Raw genomic sequence first — 15,255 nt, 5'->3', positions numbered from 1 at the left:
TCTCTTCTCTTCTCTTCTCTTCTCTTCTCTTCTCTTCTCTTCTCTTCTCTTCTCTTCTCTTCTCTTCTCTTCTCTTCTTCTTCTTTCCTTTCCTTTCCTTTCCTTTCCTTTCCTTTCCTTTCCTTTCCTTTCCTTTCCTTTCCTTTCCTTTCCTTTCCTTTCCTTTCCTTTCCTTTCCTTTCCTTTCCTTTCCTTTCCTTTCCTTTCCTTTCCTTTCCTTTCCTTTCCTTTCCTTTCCTTTCCTTTCCTTTCCTTTCTTTCCTTTCCTTTCCTTCCTCTTTTTTATCTTCTTTTTTCTTTTTCTTTCCTTCTTTCTCTTTCCATTTTTTCTGGTTTTTTTTCTTAATGCTCTTTCTTTCTTCCTTCCTTTCTTTCTGTCTGTCTGTCTTTCTGTCTTTCTATCTTTCGTCTGTTTTGCCCTATTTTCTATTTCACTGTCTTTTTCGGTGAGACGTGGTTCACACGTTTGATTTTTTAAAAGAGATTCGTTTATTTCCGTACAAACGTCAGTTGCAAAATCATGCTAACAGTCGCCGTAGTCGGAATAATAACGAGGATAGCTGTAAATATAAGAAAAGTACTCATCGATAACGGTCTCAAATTAAACGCCAGAAAATCCCCGTTTTTCCCAGGACCCGCGGGAACTTCAGGCTTTTTTCACCTGCCGAAATGTCCCCGGTGTCCTCTTTATTTCCACCCTTACAACGAACCCGTAAACCTCCGCGGTTCCCGTTAGTTGAACCCCTGCGAATCTTTTTTTTTTCCTCCAGCACAATCAGCACCAGCGAGGCAGCGTCAGCCTTTCCCGTGCTGCACGGGCGGTGCTGCTGCGGCGGGGCCGCGGGGTTCCTGCTGGCCGCTGGGCTGTTGTGCGGAGCGTGCGGAGGCACCGCGTGTGCGCTGCTGTGCGCGGGCTCCGGGGCCGCCTCCCAGCCCCGCGGGGTCCCGGCCCCGGCTCCTTGCCCTTGTCCTCCCGATAGTTATTTGCTGCCCCACGGCCGTGCCAAGGCCGAGCCGAGCCGCGCCGTGCGAGGCCGCCCCCAGCTCCCCTGCAGAGTCTGCGCCCCCCCCTTTCCGAAAGCCCGGGCTCGCCAGGGGCCAGCCGGGGTGCAGAGGTTGGGGGCGGGAGGGACGGCGGGGCCGGGCAAGGGCCGGGGGAGCGGGCAGAAAGGAGGGATCGCGGGAGGGACGAGTGGAGAGATGCTGGCGGAGGGGTGAGTGCGGAGGGCGGACGCAGGGAAGGCGGCACAGTGGGGCTGTGTCCCAGCCAGGCCCCGGGGACGCGGGGACAGCCCATCGGGGCCGCGACACTCGGGTATCACAGCCTGTGCTCGGGGTGCGCGGAGGAACCCGGCTTGGGGGACCCGGGCACCTCTGCAGCATCAGGGCCATGGGTCGGTGTGAGTGTCCGTGACCACGGACACGTAGCCCGGCCCGTGGGGAACAGTGCCGGCAGGGAGTCCCCTGCGAGGGAGGACGAAGGCAGGAGCCAGGGGTGTCCGCATTGCCTGAAAGGTCTGGGGGATGATGGGGTGCGGGGCCCAAACAGGGTACGGGGTTCCAGCGGATGTTTATTGCGGGAGGGTCGGGAAAGGTGGTGGAGCGGCAGGAACACGGCGATGCTCGGCCTCGGGGGCCGCCCCGGGACTTGGGAGTTGCTGTCGTGGGGAATGCGCGAGTCATTGCCACGCTTTGCATTCCTCGGTGCCACCGCAGGCTTTTGAGCCATCGGGCTACATCTTTTCTGGACGAAGCAGATGTGCGTCCACGGAGGATGAGGGAAAAGGGGGAAAGGTGTCCCAACCCTTTTTCCGCATCGAGCTCTTGGCGTTTTCTCACCGCAGAGCCGTTCCGGAGGAGAGGCGGCGGGACAACCTCGACCTCTCCTCCCACCTGCTCGGGCGAAGTATGAGCTGCGGGGAGCAGAACCTCTGGGCTCGATCCTAACAAACACACCCGTGCTCTGGACGAATGCAGAGCCGGGGCACAGCAGTTATGGCTAACGGCGGGGTTAGCAACCCCGCGTCGAGACTGGATGCGCTTTGCAGCGCTCCGCCGATGAGGAGCGGTCGAGGAAAGAGGACATGCGTCCTCGGGACTTCTGTCAAATGCGACCTCTGGGCCCTTTTCGCGGTGCAGGAAAGGGGTCGACTCCGCTTGCTGCAGAGCGCCGTGCCACCCTCTCCCTCGGGTGGGTTCTGTCCCTGCGGGGTCCCTGTTGGCAGGGCAGACAGGGTGGTTTTCCCTCTCCATTGTCTCAGCTCCGCCCGGCGCTGCTCACGCGTGTAGGAACCCCGCGTGTCTGCGAGGCCAGGCAGGGGATGTGGGAGCGGGGCGGCGGGGTCTACTCTCTGGGATTTGGGGTTTCGAGGCTTCAGCCCCGCCATTTGGCGGGGACGCGCTCCGCTGCCGCCCAGGTGACAACGATTCCCGGCGGGTCCTCTGTTCCTGGTAGACATCACTCAGCCCCGACACCCCCGGCCGGGTGGACAGGCCGAGGGACCGGTCCACGCCCGGGCTGTCCCCGACGTGGTGTCGCTTACAGCTGGAGTTTTAAGGAAGGAGCAGGAAAGGAGAAAGGAATAAACCTGGGAAACGGTGCGGGCAACTAAGGCAGGGACTGCAACCCCAATCTCTGCTGGGGCGTTGGTTTCGGGTTTTTTTCTTAATTTCCAGGGGAACTATTTTCTTTCCTCCTGGAGCAGAGGCTGTCCAAAGCCAAGCATACCGCGGGGAAGGGACATCAGCGTCCCGCTCGCATCAGCCCTTGAGTTCCCCGGAGGCGGCTTGGAGTTCTCACCCGCGGCTCCTCGCTTTCCTCCGATATTGCCCCGGGGTGCCCAAACGAAATCCCTTCCCCTCTTTCTTGTATTGCCGCCAGGTGAGCAGCGCGGGTCAGTACCGGGACTGTCTTCTCCGTGACGTGTCCCCGAGCCCGCGACAGAAGCTGCCCCGGCCAGGAACCGCGCTGCCAGCAGCAGCAGCAAAGAAACAAAACACCGATCATGTCACGCTCTGCCCTTATGCCGTTAGCTGCAGGAACATATGCTCAAATATGTAAGAGTAGTCTAGATTTTTCTCTGCAAATATTTTTACCACATCCAAAGATAATATTTCAACAGAAGAATCAAGCCCCGCAGGCTACAGACAGGGCAGCTATATATAACCCGCTTGCTCACTCCGGCTCTCCGCGCATCGCTCGGGTTATGCAACCCCCACCGCGACGGTAGCCACCGGCGCGCCCCACGGCTCCGCCCGCCCCGTCGGGGCAATTCCCCGGGACATCGGTGCAGCAACCCGCCCGGAGTGACCGGCACCGGGGCGCGGACCGAGACTGGTACTGGTACCCGGGCTGGGCCGGACCCGGCAGGGCGGGCGCATCGCCTTGCCCCGCGCCGATGCGAAAGAAGGGCCTGGGGAACGCCGCGGCGCTCCGAGGGGCCGGGAGCGGGCGGTGAGTAGCGCCTCGTCCTCGCCGGGGCAGGGAAGGGAACCGGGCGCGGCTCCAGGCCCAGACGGGCCGTGCAGGTGCTGCCGACGAAGCGGGCTCTGGCGCTGGGCTAAGCAGGAGCTCGCCTACCGCCTCGTTCGTTGCTTTCCGTTTTCTCCGCTTTTTTTTTTTTTTTTTTTTTTTTTTTATTATTATTTTTAATTGACGAAGGAAATGCTGGAATGCTGGCAGGCGCTTTGGGAGTCTGGTGGCCCAGGGCTAGCGGAGTCCCATCCGAGCGAAGCGGCCGGCAGTACCTGCACCCGCTGCTCACCCTGACGTGCCCAGACCCCGCCTGCTGCGGCGGCTCAGACCACGGGTCCCCGCGGCCACCGAGTCCCGAGGGTTGCCCCCAGCCCCGCAGTGCATGCGAGCTGGAGGAAAAGAGCTATCCCTTCTCTCGGTGCCGGACATCCGCAGCGTGACGCCGGGCTCGGCTCGGCTCGGCTCGGCTCTTCCCTTCCCGTCGGCCGGCTCCCGGCGCCGTGATTGACACCGCCGGCCCCTCCGCCCGCCCCGCAGCACATCCCATCCCTCCCCGGCGGCCGCTCGCCGTGCCCGGGAGGCGGGGAAGGGCCTCCCCAGCCCTTTGACACCGTCTCGGCAGGAGTTTCACTTCGCTTTCGCCGCCGTCGCCGCCGCTTCTGCAGGCAAACACCCCCGGCTTCCATGTGACGCCTCCCAGCCACTGAATGGGGAAAGCGCCTATAAGGGAGACACTTTCCCTTCGTGCAGGAGAAAAGGAGGGGACGAGGGGGGCAGAAGCAGGAGGTGGTGGTTGAGGGGAAGGGAAGACAGAAAATGAATTAATAAATCGCAGGGAACGAATTGGGGAAGGGGGGAGGGTGGTGAGAAATGGACACCCCGGGAAAGAAATTCGTGGATTATTTATTTGTTGCCCCCCGGTCCCGTCTCGCTGACAGAGCTCGGTCCGCCTTTGCGGTGCTCGGCGCTAGCTACAAAGGGACCCGGGGAAGTTTCTTGTTCCCCAACGCCCTTCCCGGGGGGGCGAGGGTTTAGGTTGTTTTCTGTTGCATTTATTTTTTTTTTTAAGTTTCCCTTCCCCACCCCTCCCCCCCCGTCTGGAAGGAGGGGGTCTCGTTCGCACCTCCCTGGATGGTGCGGTAGAAAGGAGGGGAGTTAGGGGGTGGGAGGGGGGGGGGGCTCGTGGTGGGAGGCTGCCGCGCCTGCTGCTCCTGCATTGGTGTCTCCCCTATGGACGAAAACAGCCCTCTGTCTCCCAAGGCAAATGCTTTCAGTATCGCCTCTCTGATTTCAGTCGCCGCCGCCGAGCAAGCAGGGAAAGGAGAGCTGGAGGAGCGCCGCGGCGGCCGCAGCGCGCCCGCCCGCCCCGGCTGCCGCCCTCAGAAGATGCACTTCAGCACCGTCACCAGGGACATGGAAGGTGAGTGCCGCGCTCGGCCCCGCAGGGCTGCGGGGACGGGACCGCCGGGCACCGCGTACTCGAGGGCTTTCGCACGGCCCGTGCCGGCGGCCGGGCCAGGGGCAGCGCACAGAACGCGGCCTGCCCGCGGAGCCGGTCGGGGGAGGCTTTGCCGTTTCTCCCGGTACGCCTGGGCCCCTGTAGCCCTCCCTTAGAGAAAGGCATTGCCCGTGGCCCGGTAGCAGCTTTCGACGGCTCCGCCGCTGGGACTCGCGTCTTCTCAGAGGTGCTGAAAGCATCCCCCGACAGCGCCGGCCGTGCCTGAGGCACCGGCAGGCCGGGGCTTGGCTCCCACCGGCTCTGCAGCCCCTGTCCGGCCTGGGGGGCTGCGTCGGAAATAACGCAAGAGACCCCCGGGACCTCGAGGAGCCTTTCAGCATCGGAGGGGAGCCGAAGGAGCGGCCGCTCCGCCGGGCGGCCTTCATGCGCCGCGGGGCCCTCTCGGGCCAGCGGCCGAGGGCTGCGCAGCCGGGTTCGTCCCGGTGCTCCTCGGCGCGAACCCCGAGCTTTGCTCTGGTCCCGGCCTCTTCCTCTTTCTCGTCCGGGGATGGAAGGAATGGGGCATTGCCAAACCAGATCCGACTTCCCCTGTCAGCCGCAGCCCCGCGGCTCCAGAGTGAAGGACGTACCTGCAGTAGTAGCTACACGGAAATAAGAGCCGATTTCTTTCTCTGAGTTTCCCCACTCCTCTATTTTTTTTTTCTCTCAATTTTTTGGAGAGGGGGCGAAAGGAGGGAGTTTGCTTTGTCCCAAGTGGTGTGTGGCGAGGGAGGCCTGCAGAGATAGCACGGGCTTTGCACCGCCGAGGCTCTTGGCAGACCTCTCGGGTTTGCAAAAGAAAAAAAAAAGAAGAAAAAAAAAAGAAAAAAAAAAAGAAGCCTAGGCAGGCAGGCAGCGGGAGCAGCGAGCTCCCCGCCTGCCCCGGGGGGAGCGGGGCTGGGGCCAAGCAAAGCGGAAAGGGGGAGGCGCCCCGCTGGGCTGGGCGCGGGGCAGGAGAGGAGGCGGAGGGCACCCCGCGGAGCCGGTGCGGAGGCGGGGGCCGCGCGGAGCGGCGCGGAGCTGGGGGGAAAGCGGGAGCCGGAGCGGAGCCCTGACCGCTTGTTTTTGGAATGATTTCAGCTATCTCCAGCCCCTGGCTCACCCAGCTGTCCCATTTTTGCGATGTTGCAGCTTTCACGGCCAACAGCCTGAGCAGCCTGAACGCCTCCGGGGGGTACCACCTCTCCCCCTCCCCGGGGGACCCGTACGGACAGCATGAGCCGCCGCACTACGAGCCCTGCACGGCTCAGCAGCACCCGCACCCGCCGCCCCAGCCCCAGCACGGCTACCCTTTCGGCGGGGCGGCGGCGGCGGCCGGGACCAACCCGCCGCCCCCAGGCCCCGAGCAGCCCGAGGGCGCCGGTGGAGCCGCTGCGGGGCCGGCCGCAGTCTCGGGCTGCTCTACGGGGGCGGCCGCCGCGGCCAAGGCGCCGGTGAAGAAGAACCCGAAGGTGGCCAACGTGAGCGTCCAACTAGAGATGAAGGCGTTGTGGGACGAGTTCAACCAGCTGGGCACCGAGATGATCGTCACCAAGGCAGGCAGGTCAGTGCGGAGCTCCCGAGCGGCCCCGGCTTTCCAGCCGCTCCCTCCGGACCCGGGCACCCAGGCCAGTCGGGGCGGGAGAATCCGGTGCGAGTGGTTGAATTCGCGGTTTGGGGGGAGATTGAAGTTGCTGCCCAAGGGCGAGTCGCGGAGCGGCCCGGCCCGGCCCGGCGGTCGCCGTCATTTGATCCTTGCGCTTCTCCTGGGGCGAAATCTGCGAGCTCTTGCGGCCCGAAGGCCTCGGTGCTGCAGAAGAACGCGCGGCTGCTGCTGCGGGCTGACGGCGAAGGCGTGCGGAGGACAGCAGGCAGGGCACTGGGTTTCACTCCCGCTTAAAAGGGCGCTGTGCTCCTCCGGGCGCCTTCGGCTGCGACCCCACACGGGACTTTGATCCGTGTTTACGGAGGACGGTGTGTGTGGTGTTCCCGGGGCGGACAGCAACGATACGGGGGAAGGAAAAAAACAACACGCAAACCGTGCAAAACCTGCTAAATACATTCTTAGCACGGGCAGATGTTTTCCTTCCGGCGGAGACGCGAACAGACCCTAATTCTGCACCTTGAAACGCGTTCCAGGACTGTTGTATTTCCCGATTATCGAGTAACGAGCCCGGCTGAACGCGGCTCCTCTCAGCTCTGCTCCGGCCGCCGCGGAGCGGTTCCGGGGCCAGGACCCCGCTCCTGGGCAGGGAACAAAGAAAGCGGCTGATGCGATCGCGTTAGGAACGAGCAAAACATATGGGGGGAAGAGGAGTCCCAATTACAGTTCTTAGTTACTGCATTTAATGGAGATCCCCGGGAAGCGCCGCGGCCGCGGCGGCTCGGGCAGCGCTACGAGGCTTTCCCCGCCAGGCTCCGGCAGAGCTGCGAATTGTCCAGGTTCTGAGTCTTCCCTTGGTTTAAAGCGATTCGGCGGGGGGGAGAAAAGAAAAACAAACAAATTAAGGGATCCCCCGTTGCTTGCTCTCAGTTCGCCCCGGGGCTGACTGCGGCGGGACGGCCGGCCGGGGGAGAGGGTCGGACTCCGCTCCGAACGGTCTGGCAAGAGCTGTGACCGCGGCCGTGCGCTCCCGCTCTCCCGTCAGCGATTTTGAGGGTCCCGAAAGTGCAAAAGAAAAAAAAGAAAAAAAAAGAAAGAAACATACGTACATGTACGCAGTGGCCATTTAAGTTTGGGTGCGTTTTTTTTTAATATTAGCAATTTCCTAAAATGAAACAATCACCGTGGTGCCCGGTGCAAAAGCAGCCGGCGCTGCGCTGCGGGACCCGGGCGGAATTTCCCGCAGACGGTGCCTGCCCCGGCGCCGGGTCGCACAGCCCGCTGTCTCCGGCCGCGGCCCCTGAGCCCGGCGCCGGGCTCGGCGTTGCTTTCCTTAGCGGAAAAGGTCGTTCAGGCTCCAGGCGGAGGCTCTCTGCAAACAGGAGTTCTTCGATCTGGCTTTCTTAGCTCTCCAAGAAGAGCGGAAGGATTGCAAATATCCCGTTTCAAAAGGCTTCGGAAATTAACCAATTCGAATTTAATCGGGGGCTTTTCTCCCACCCTTTTCTTCGTTTACTTTATGGCACAGTCGAAACTCCAGACAAGCGAGTAAAAACAGGAGAAAACGAGGTACAACCAGCAGGAAAAGGCTCGGGGAAGGCGCTGCAAAGCCTGTTCTCTTCCAGCACCTCTGGGCTGGCCCTGCTGTTTGTCTAGATGGGTCTTATCATCTCAGGTTGTTTGTTTTAAATCTAAGTTTTAGAACAAGAAACACCGGAATTGGAGCTAATGGGGGCTTTTTCATGTTTAAAAATAATAATAACAGAGGGAGCGACTGAAAACGTCCTCCAGAGTTTGCTGAAGCCTTACGGGGAGGGAGACGTAGCTGCCCGATCCCGATGCAGCCCGGCAGTGCTGGGCCCGCTGTGGAAGAGCTGCGGAGCCAGAGGCGCGCTGACCCATCGCCCCTCAGAGGGGGGAAGGGGCACAGAACAACAGGTCCGGCCGTGTGCCCCGAGAACGAGCCGGGGAGGCTCTCTGTGTCCGGGTTTGATCGGGCTGTTTGTTCAGGGGGCCGTGGGGCTTTGGTTTTTCAACGGCTGCAAACACCCTTCCCGAAATATTGCCTATAGGCGCTCGCTTGCTTTGCTATTCTATAAAACAAAACGAAGCCATAAGGAGCCCCGACGCCAGGGCGCTTCATCGGCGTGTGCCGCCGGGGAGCTGCGGGCGAGGCCCTGGTACCCGTGTGTGCAGATGCAGGAGGGAGGACGGGTGGACCGTCCCGGCCCCTTCCCTTAGCCCACCGCCGATCGCATTTGTACTGCAGCCCCCTGAAGGAATCGTACCCTCCCTGAGCGTGGGATCCACGTTTCGGCTTAGCTTTGGGTCCCCGGGGGCCTGCGCGGAGAAGAACCGGGGGAGCAGCCGCGGGGGCTGGCCTGCCCAACTCCAGAGCCCTGGGCTCCTTTCCGCTCCCCCTTTCGTTCCGCAAAGGTGCAGGAGCGGGAGCCCGGCCGGGCTCTTGCAAAGAAGTGGATCCGGGACGGGGTTTTCTGGGACCATCCCCGTTGCCCTCTAGCCCTTGCCCGCCGAGAGGGAGCGTTTGCCCCTCCGGGATGGGAGAGGTCTCCCGCTGGCCTTAGGGGCTGTTGCTGTAACCACTGCTTTCAAACTGACGCAGTTTGGTGGGTACAGGTGGGAACTCAATCACCTCGTGTCGTTTGCTGGAGTTTTTAGATTTGACCCCCACGGGCTGCCGAGCTTGAGTGCGGGTCTGCAGACAGGGTAATGCCTTGCATTTGCCTCCAGTCAGGTCAGCTAAAATGATGGGGAAACCACGGGGAAAAAATTATTTTCACTTGATCTCCCCATAGCAAAGGCCGAGGATGCTCTTGTTTCCCCTGTCCTCTCCGTTCCACCTTGGTGGAGCATTTCGGGTGCCTGACATGAACGGTCCCTGAGCCAGTGGGAGAGGCAGGACCCTCCGGCTCACCTTTCAGGATGCTGCTGAGGGCTGGGGAACACGGCAGCCAGTCTCCCCAGGCAGCTTGGGTGTATCTGCCTCTTCTTCTGGCCAGCAGTTTCTGCGAGGGGACTTAGCATCACAACTGGGAGGGTACTGGAGCAGCTGGAGGGGAAGAGACCTGCGCCGACCCCTCGGGGCTCCCTGCTGCTCCTCAGCATAGCACTTCTCTCTCCTCTCTGTGCCAGGCGCATGTTCCCCACCTTCCAGGTGAAGATATTTGGGATGGACCCTATGGCTGACTACATGCTCCTCATGGATTTCGTCCCGGTGGATGACAAGCGATACCGGCAAGTAACAAATCCCTGGCCTGTCTCGCAGTTCTTGGAGCCGTAGGGGCTGGTGGGTCACTGCCCACCCTCTGCTCCTGACCTCTGGGGGTTCAGGGATGTGCCCCTGGGCATGACACCTGTCAGTGTGAGACAGGGAGGGGACACGGGATGTGACTGACCTGGGGTCTCTTTCACACTCTTGCAACGAGTCTGGGGCCAGGAGCGGCTGCACGGGACTGCAGGGCCCCCTCAGCCTCCGCACCAGGCTCACAGGCAGCCGGGGCCAGACCAGCATGGGCAGAAGGGCAGGTTTCCACAGGGCACAGGGCAGGAGCTGCCTTGTCCTGCCCAGAAAAGCTCTCCTTGTTGTACTGCTACACATCTCCACCGGCAAACACCCTTTGCCACTTAACAAAAATCCCCTCGGTGCTCCTTGAGTGCCGTAGCCCCTCAGCGCATGTCCCGAAGCTGTGCCGTGCCTGCTGGGGAGCTCCCTGGGTGCTTGGGTGAAGAGAGTGGGTTTTGTGCTCTGGAAAGGCACCAGCCACCCAAGCCACAAAACCCTGCCCTTGTTTCCAGTGGCAGAGTAGGAAGGCCTTGGAAACTGTCGACTCACAAGGCAGTGATGCGGTCTGGTTTGGAGCCCCTTTAATTTTAAGACAGTGAAAAGCGCATTATGTATTTAGCTTCAGATCGAGACGCCGAGCAGGCAGCCTGTGTAGGAATCGCAGGGTCCGATATATAAATATTTAGACAGATATCCAAATTCTCAGGGCGTCCTAGAAATGTTTGCTTGTCAAGGGAAGTAGGATATATAACATCCAATTGAGTATATCTTTAAAAAGTAATGTTTCTGCTCAAGTCCAATGGTGTCTAATTCCCCCTGTGCAAACACTGGCTTTTAAAGTAAACACGTGTATAGAAGATTGGTTTCTCTGTTTTAAATGTTACTGTTGAATATGTACTTTGAAAGAATGAAATGAGACTGCTGAATTCTGAACCTGTTATTAATCTACACACAACTTTCCACTCTTCACTTAAAGCGAGAATATTACTGTATAGAGGGCTTTTTTCCACCTTTTTTTTAGAGGAACGGGGAGGCTTTTGTGGCTTCTCTCCCAAATCTACATGGGTAGCTATAAATTTCCTCCATCCTGCAGATTTCTCTCACGACAGTTCCATCGCTGACATGATAAAATAGTATATCCCCTCCGCAGCAATTCTGGCTGCGGAAAAGAGCTCGTTCCTCTCGTGGGAAACGGGAGTGATGGAGAGGCGGTGCTTCCCCCTCGGTGGGTCAGGGGGACCGGGCCGGGCCGGGTTCTGCCGGGCGCAGGTGCTGCAGTCGTTGGGAGCAGCGCTGCACGGACGCGGGCGGGAGCCCCCCGGGCCGCGGCTGAGGGTGCCTCTCCCTCCCGCAGGTACGCCTTCCACAGTTCCTCCTGGCTGGTGGCTGGCAAAGCCGACCCCGCCACCCCCGGGAGAGTCCATTACCACCCGGACTCCCCGGCCAAAGGGGCGCAGTGGATGAAGCAGATCGTTTCCTTCGATAAGCTCAAGCTGACCAACAATTTGCTGGATGACAACGGGCATGTAAGTGTTCCCGGGTAAAAATGTCCAACACGGGGCTGCACGGGGTGGGAACTCCCCGCGCTATGATTCCCGTGGGGTGACCCTGCCCGCCCCCTCCCCGCGGGCTCTGCCCCAGCCCCGCGGCTGTCCCGGGCAGTGGAGCCGGCAGGGCCGGGGCTGCGCTCTCCTCTCTCCATGCTCCGCCTGGATCAGTTATTGTCTCCTTGCTCGTTTTATCATTCAGATCATTTTGAACTCCATGCACAGATACCAGCCGCGTTTTCACGTGGTCTACGTGGACCCCCGGAAAGACAGCGAGAAGTACGCGGAGGAGAACTTCAAAACTTTCGTCTTCGAGGAGACGCGCTTCACGGCGGTGACCGCCTACCAGAACCACCGGGTGAGGCAGCAGCGGAGCTCGGGGCAGCAGAAAGCGGGGGTTGGGGTCGCCCCGGAGGTACCATGGGTGCGGGTGCATCCGGTGCTGGCTCAGCCCCTTCGTCCGGCTCCGGGGCTGGAGGCCGGGCTGCGGGTGTCCGCCGGCGGCGGGGATGGCTGGGGGTATTCCCGCCTTCTCCCCATCTGCTAAACCCATTCCGGGCAGCGCTAGGAACCCGATAGCCGGGGAGCTGCGCGGAACTGCATCGGTGTACGCTGAGGAAGCGATGTGGGCTCTAGCCCCATCGCCAGCTTCCCCCCCGCCCGAGGACCTCATTACCTATGTAAAGCCGAGACCGGGGCTAGTGGGGAAACTACAGGCTTCCCGCTGCGAAATGTCACTCACAATTTGTTTGGATAAATCTGCGATTTTACTGCTTTAAGTTCGTAGCGGTCTGTCTCTCCTCAGAATACAATTGTACGTTAAAAACGAAACAAAACGAAACACAACTCCCCCACCCCAATCTAATGCAGATCTCTGGGCAGCAGTTAATCCAATTGCTCCTTTAAATCGCATCAGTGTAATGTAAAGAGCAGGAATCCCAGCAGCGAGTGGAAATACGATTTCATAGCGGGGGCTTTTCAGCGCTGCTCCGAACGGCCCCGCTCCGCGACGATGCCGCGCAGGCCGGGGCTGTGTCCCAGGGCTGTCCCTGAGCAACCGACGCAAGTGTCACCCTCTGCAGTGGCTCCGAGCAAATCGACCTGAGTTCCCTTTGGGATGCTGCGGTCGGGTCGCACCTCGCCCCGGTGGAGGCGGCGAGGCCAGAGAAAGGCTGTGCCTTTAAGGGGCTCTGGAGTCCCTCCCCGGCTGGCATTTGCCTGATGGCTCCGGACAGCTGCTCTTTCTCTCCTGCTTTCTATCAGTTTGACCTCTAAGGCTGGAACTGTCACTGAGGGGCTTAAAGTTTGTTTTTCAACCCATTCCGGAAACTCACAATCACATACTTTATCCGTGGATTTGCTTAAATATAGAAAATGTCCTGCCTTCTCCCTGGCGAATTAAATAAATACATAAGTATGATTTATCCAGTGATTTGTCTTAACTGCTCCAGTGGTGACCCATATAATGTGGCATTTTCTTACAAGTGCATTTAGTCAGATTTTGCAGCCAACTCAGACTGCCTCTCCCTTCACCTTGAACTCATATTAGGTAGCATGTTAGCCCGCATTTTCTAACAGAGGGAAAGCACATGTTTGTGCTCTGTGGCAGAGAACACCCTGGCTCCACCAGCCACCTGGATCCTCTCTGTTACACCAAGTACTGTTGAGTCCCAAAGCCTGCTCAGGAACACACACTGTTTGGCCAGGGAGCCCTGTGTGCTGCTTTGAGACATTTTGCCACTTCTTCTTACAGATCACGCAGTTGAAGATTGCAAGCAACCCTTTTGCCAAGGGATTCAGAGACTGTGACCCTGAGGACTGGTAAGGCTATGCTTTTATTTGTTATGGCAATACCCCACTCACCCTATTTCACAGGTATCTGCCCAGCTTACATTTGCACAAGGGTTTCATGGAGGGGGACACCATATTGGGCCCCATTTGCGAGCTGCAGCTCAGAGAGATAGTACTCAAATTGTTCATTCTGTTGGACCATCAGCTCTGTATCACTTCTCCCCTTCCTCTTCCAGGCCCAGAAATCACAGGCCGGGGCCTCTTCCTCTCATGAGCGCTTTTGCCAGATCCCGGAATCCAGTCTCTTCCCCAGCCCACCAGAATGGGACAGAGAAAGGTGAGAACCCTGAGTGGCCAGGCCAGCGCATCTCCCAGGCCCTGTTGGCCTGCACAGCCCGTGCATGCACGCTTGGGGCCAGCCTTGCTCAATGAGCTGGTGCACAGCCCCATTGCTAATGAGCTTTGTGCTATCGCTTATTTTTTAAAGAAAAATACCTGCTTTTATAGCCTAATTCATTCTTCCTTGGACTACAACATTTGCTGTTGTGTGCTTAAGAAAATTTGCTGCTTTAAAAAACACTGCCCCTTGCCTTAAGTGTCCCATTTTCGACTTTTTAGCAACAAACTCAGCTTTTCAGGCAGAGATGCAGTGCTGGCCACAGGTTCCTTCTTGCATTGCCCTTTTAATGTGCCTCGGCAGTGCATTTAGGGCCAACCCACTCCATTCAGGAGCTGCAGTCAGGTCGAACAGCACCTCTGCCCATTGACTGCTTTTCCATTACCCAGAGCAAACAACTGCAACGACAACCGAAGGCCTTTCTTCCAACGCACACCGGGCCTGCAAAATAAAGGGAAGTCTGTATTTGTTTAGTGTTACACAATTGCAAAAATGTCAGGCGTGTACCAGCTTGTCAGTCAACTCAACTCCATTTATCGCAGTCAGAAGGTCCCGTCCCGCCAGCCCCGTTCCTGCCGCATGCCGCTGCTGCACGCCCCGCTCTTCCCTTCGCGGCCTCTTCCCGGTGTGCGCGGATGCGCTCCCGCGGGCGCGGCCGCACTGACTCTGTTGCCCCCGTAGATGCTGCCGAGAGCCGGCGGGAGTTCGAGCGGGAGGCCGGCGGGACGGCGCTGCACCAGGCCGAGGCCGCGCACCAGCAGCTCATGTCCCGCGTGCTCAGCCCGGCGCTGCCGGGCGGAGGCGGCGGGCTGGTGCCGCTGGCCGGGGCGGGCGGCGGCCGGCCCAGCCCGCCGCACCACGAACTGCGCCTGGAGCCCGCCGCGTCCGAGCCGCTGCACCACCATCCTTACAAGTACCCGCCGGCGGCGGCCGCCGCCTACGACCACTACCTGGGGGCGAAGAGCCGGCCCGCCCCCTATCCCCTCCCCAGCATCCGCGGGCACAGCTACCACCACCATCATCATCACCACCACATGAACGCGGCGGCTGCAGCGGCGGCGGCCGCCAACATGTACTCGCCGGCCGGAGCGCCCGCCGGCTACGACTACGGGCCCCGGTAACGGGGCACCGGCGGCACGAGAGACACCGCCCTCCCCCTTCCCGCCTTTCCCCCACCGCCCGCCTTACGAGTGAGCTGATTGGCCAGCTTGACCTGATCGACAGCCAGGCAGCCCAATCGCCGGCAGCCGGGCCCCGCCCCGCGCCCCGCCCTGTGGGGGCTGTGAGGGGTGGCGGTGCCGGGAGCTCCATCGCGGTGTGACCCGCGGCTGCACTTTGATAAATGAAGCCATATGTCCTTATCTCTCTATTCCCCCGCGCCTCCGTTCGTGCCGGGCACCGAGGACCGTCGGGCGGCTGGGATGCGGTGGGAGGACGGTGAGGCGGCAGCAGTGAAGTGACTTGTCCCCTCTCACTCGCCCGCCGGGCCTTCTGATGGAGGTTTGGTGTTGGCGGTGCCCCCGGGGCCTGTACGGGAGCACCGAGCGGGGGCTGTGGGGCCGGCCGTGGGCCGTGTGTTGTCCTGCACTTGTCGGTGTCAGTCTTTCCCAACCCGGGGCACACCGGGGGCTGGTTCACAGGTGGCTCAGGTGGTTCTTTGA

The 15,255-nt window shown here is 60.2% G+C and overlaps 1 protein-coding gene across 1 annotated transcript; it reads left to right on the top strand.

The window, feature by feature from the left end:
* Positions 1-6,043: 6,043 nt before the first annotated feature.
* TBX1 (T-box transcription factor 1) lies at positions 6,044-14,831 on the top strand. Its single transcript, XM_036393316.1, has 7 exons — positions 6,044-6,516; positions 9,709-9,810; positions 11,214-11,385; positions 11,609-11,764; positions 13,160-13,227; positions 13,434-13,534; positions 14,276-14,831. The coding sequence occupies exons 1-7, from the start codon at positions 6,044-6,046 to the stop codon at positions 14,713-14,715; spliced, it is 1,512 nt and encodes a 503-aa protein (XP_036249209.1). The 3' UTR covers positions 14,716-14,831.
* The last annotated feature ends 424 nt before the right edge of the window (positions 14,832-15,255 follow it).

Source organism: Molothrus ater, chromosome 18 (assembly GCF_012460135.2).
Source record: "Molothrus ater isolate BHLD 08-10-18 breed brown headed cowbird chromosome 18, BPBGC_Mater_1.1, whole genome shotgun sequence".
Classification (NCBI taxonomy): domain Eukaryota; kingdom Metazoa; phylum Chordata; class Aves; order Passeriformes; family Icteridae; genus Molothrus; species Molothrus ater.
Note: the sequence above shows the minus strand (reverse complement) of the source record. Positions and strands in the feature narration are given on the sequence as shown.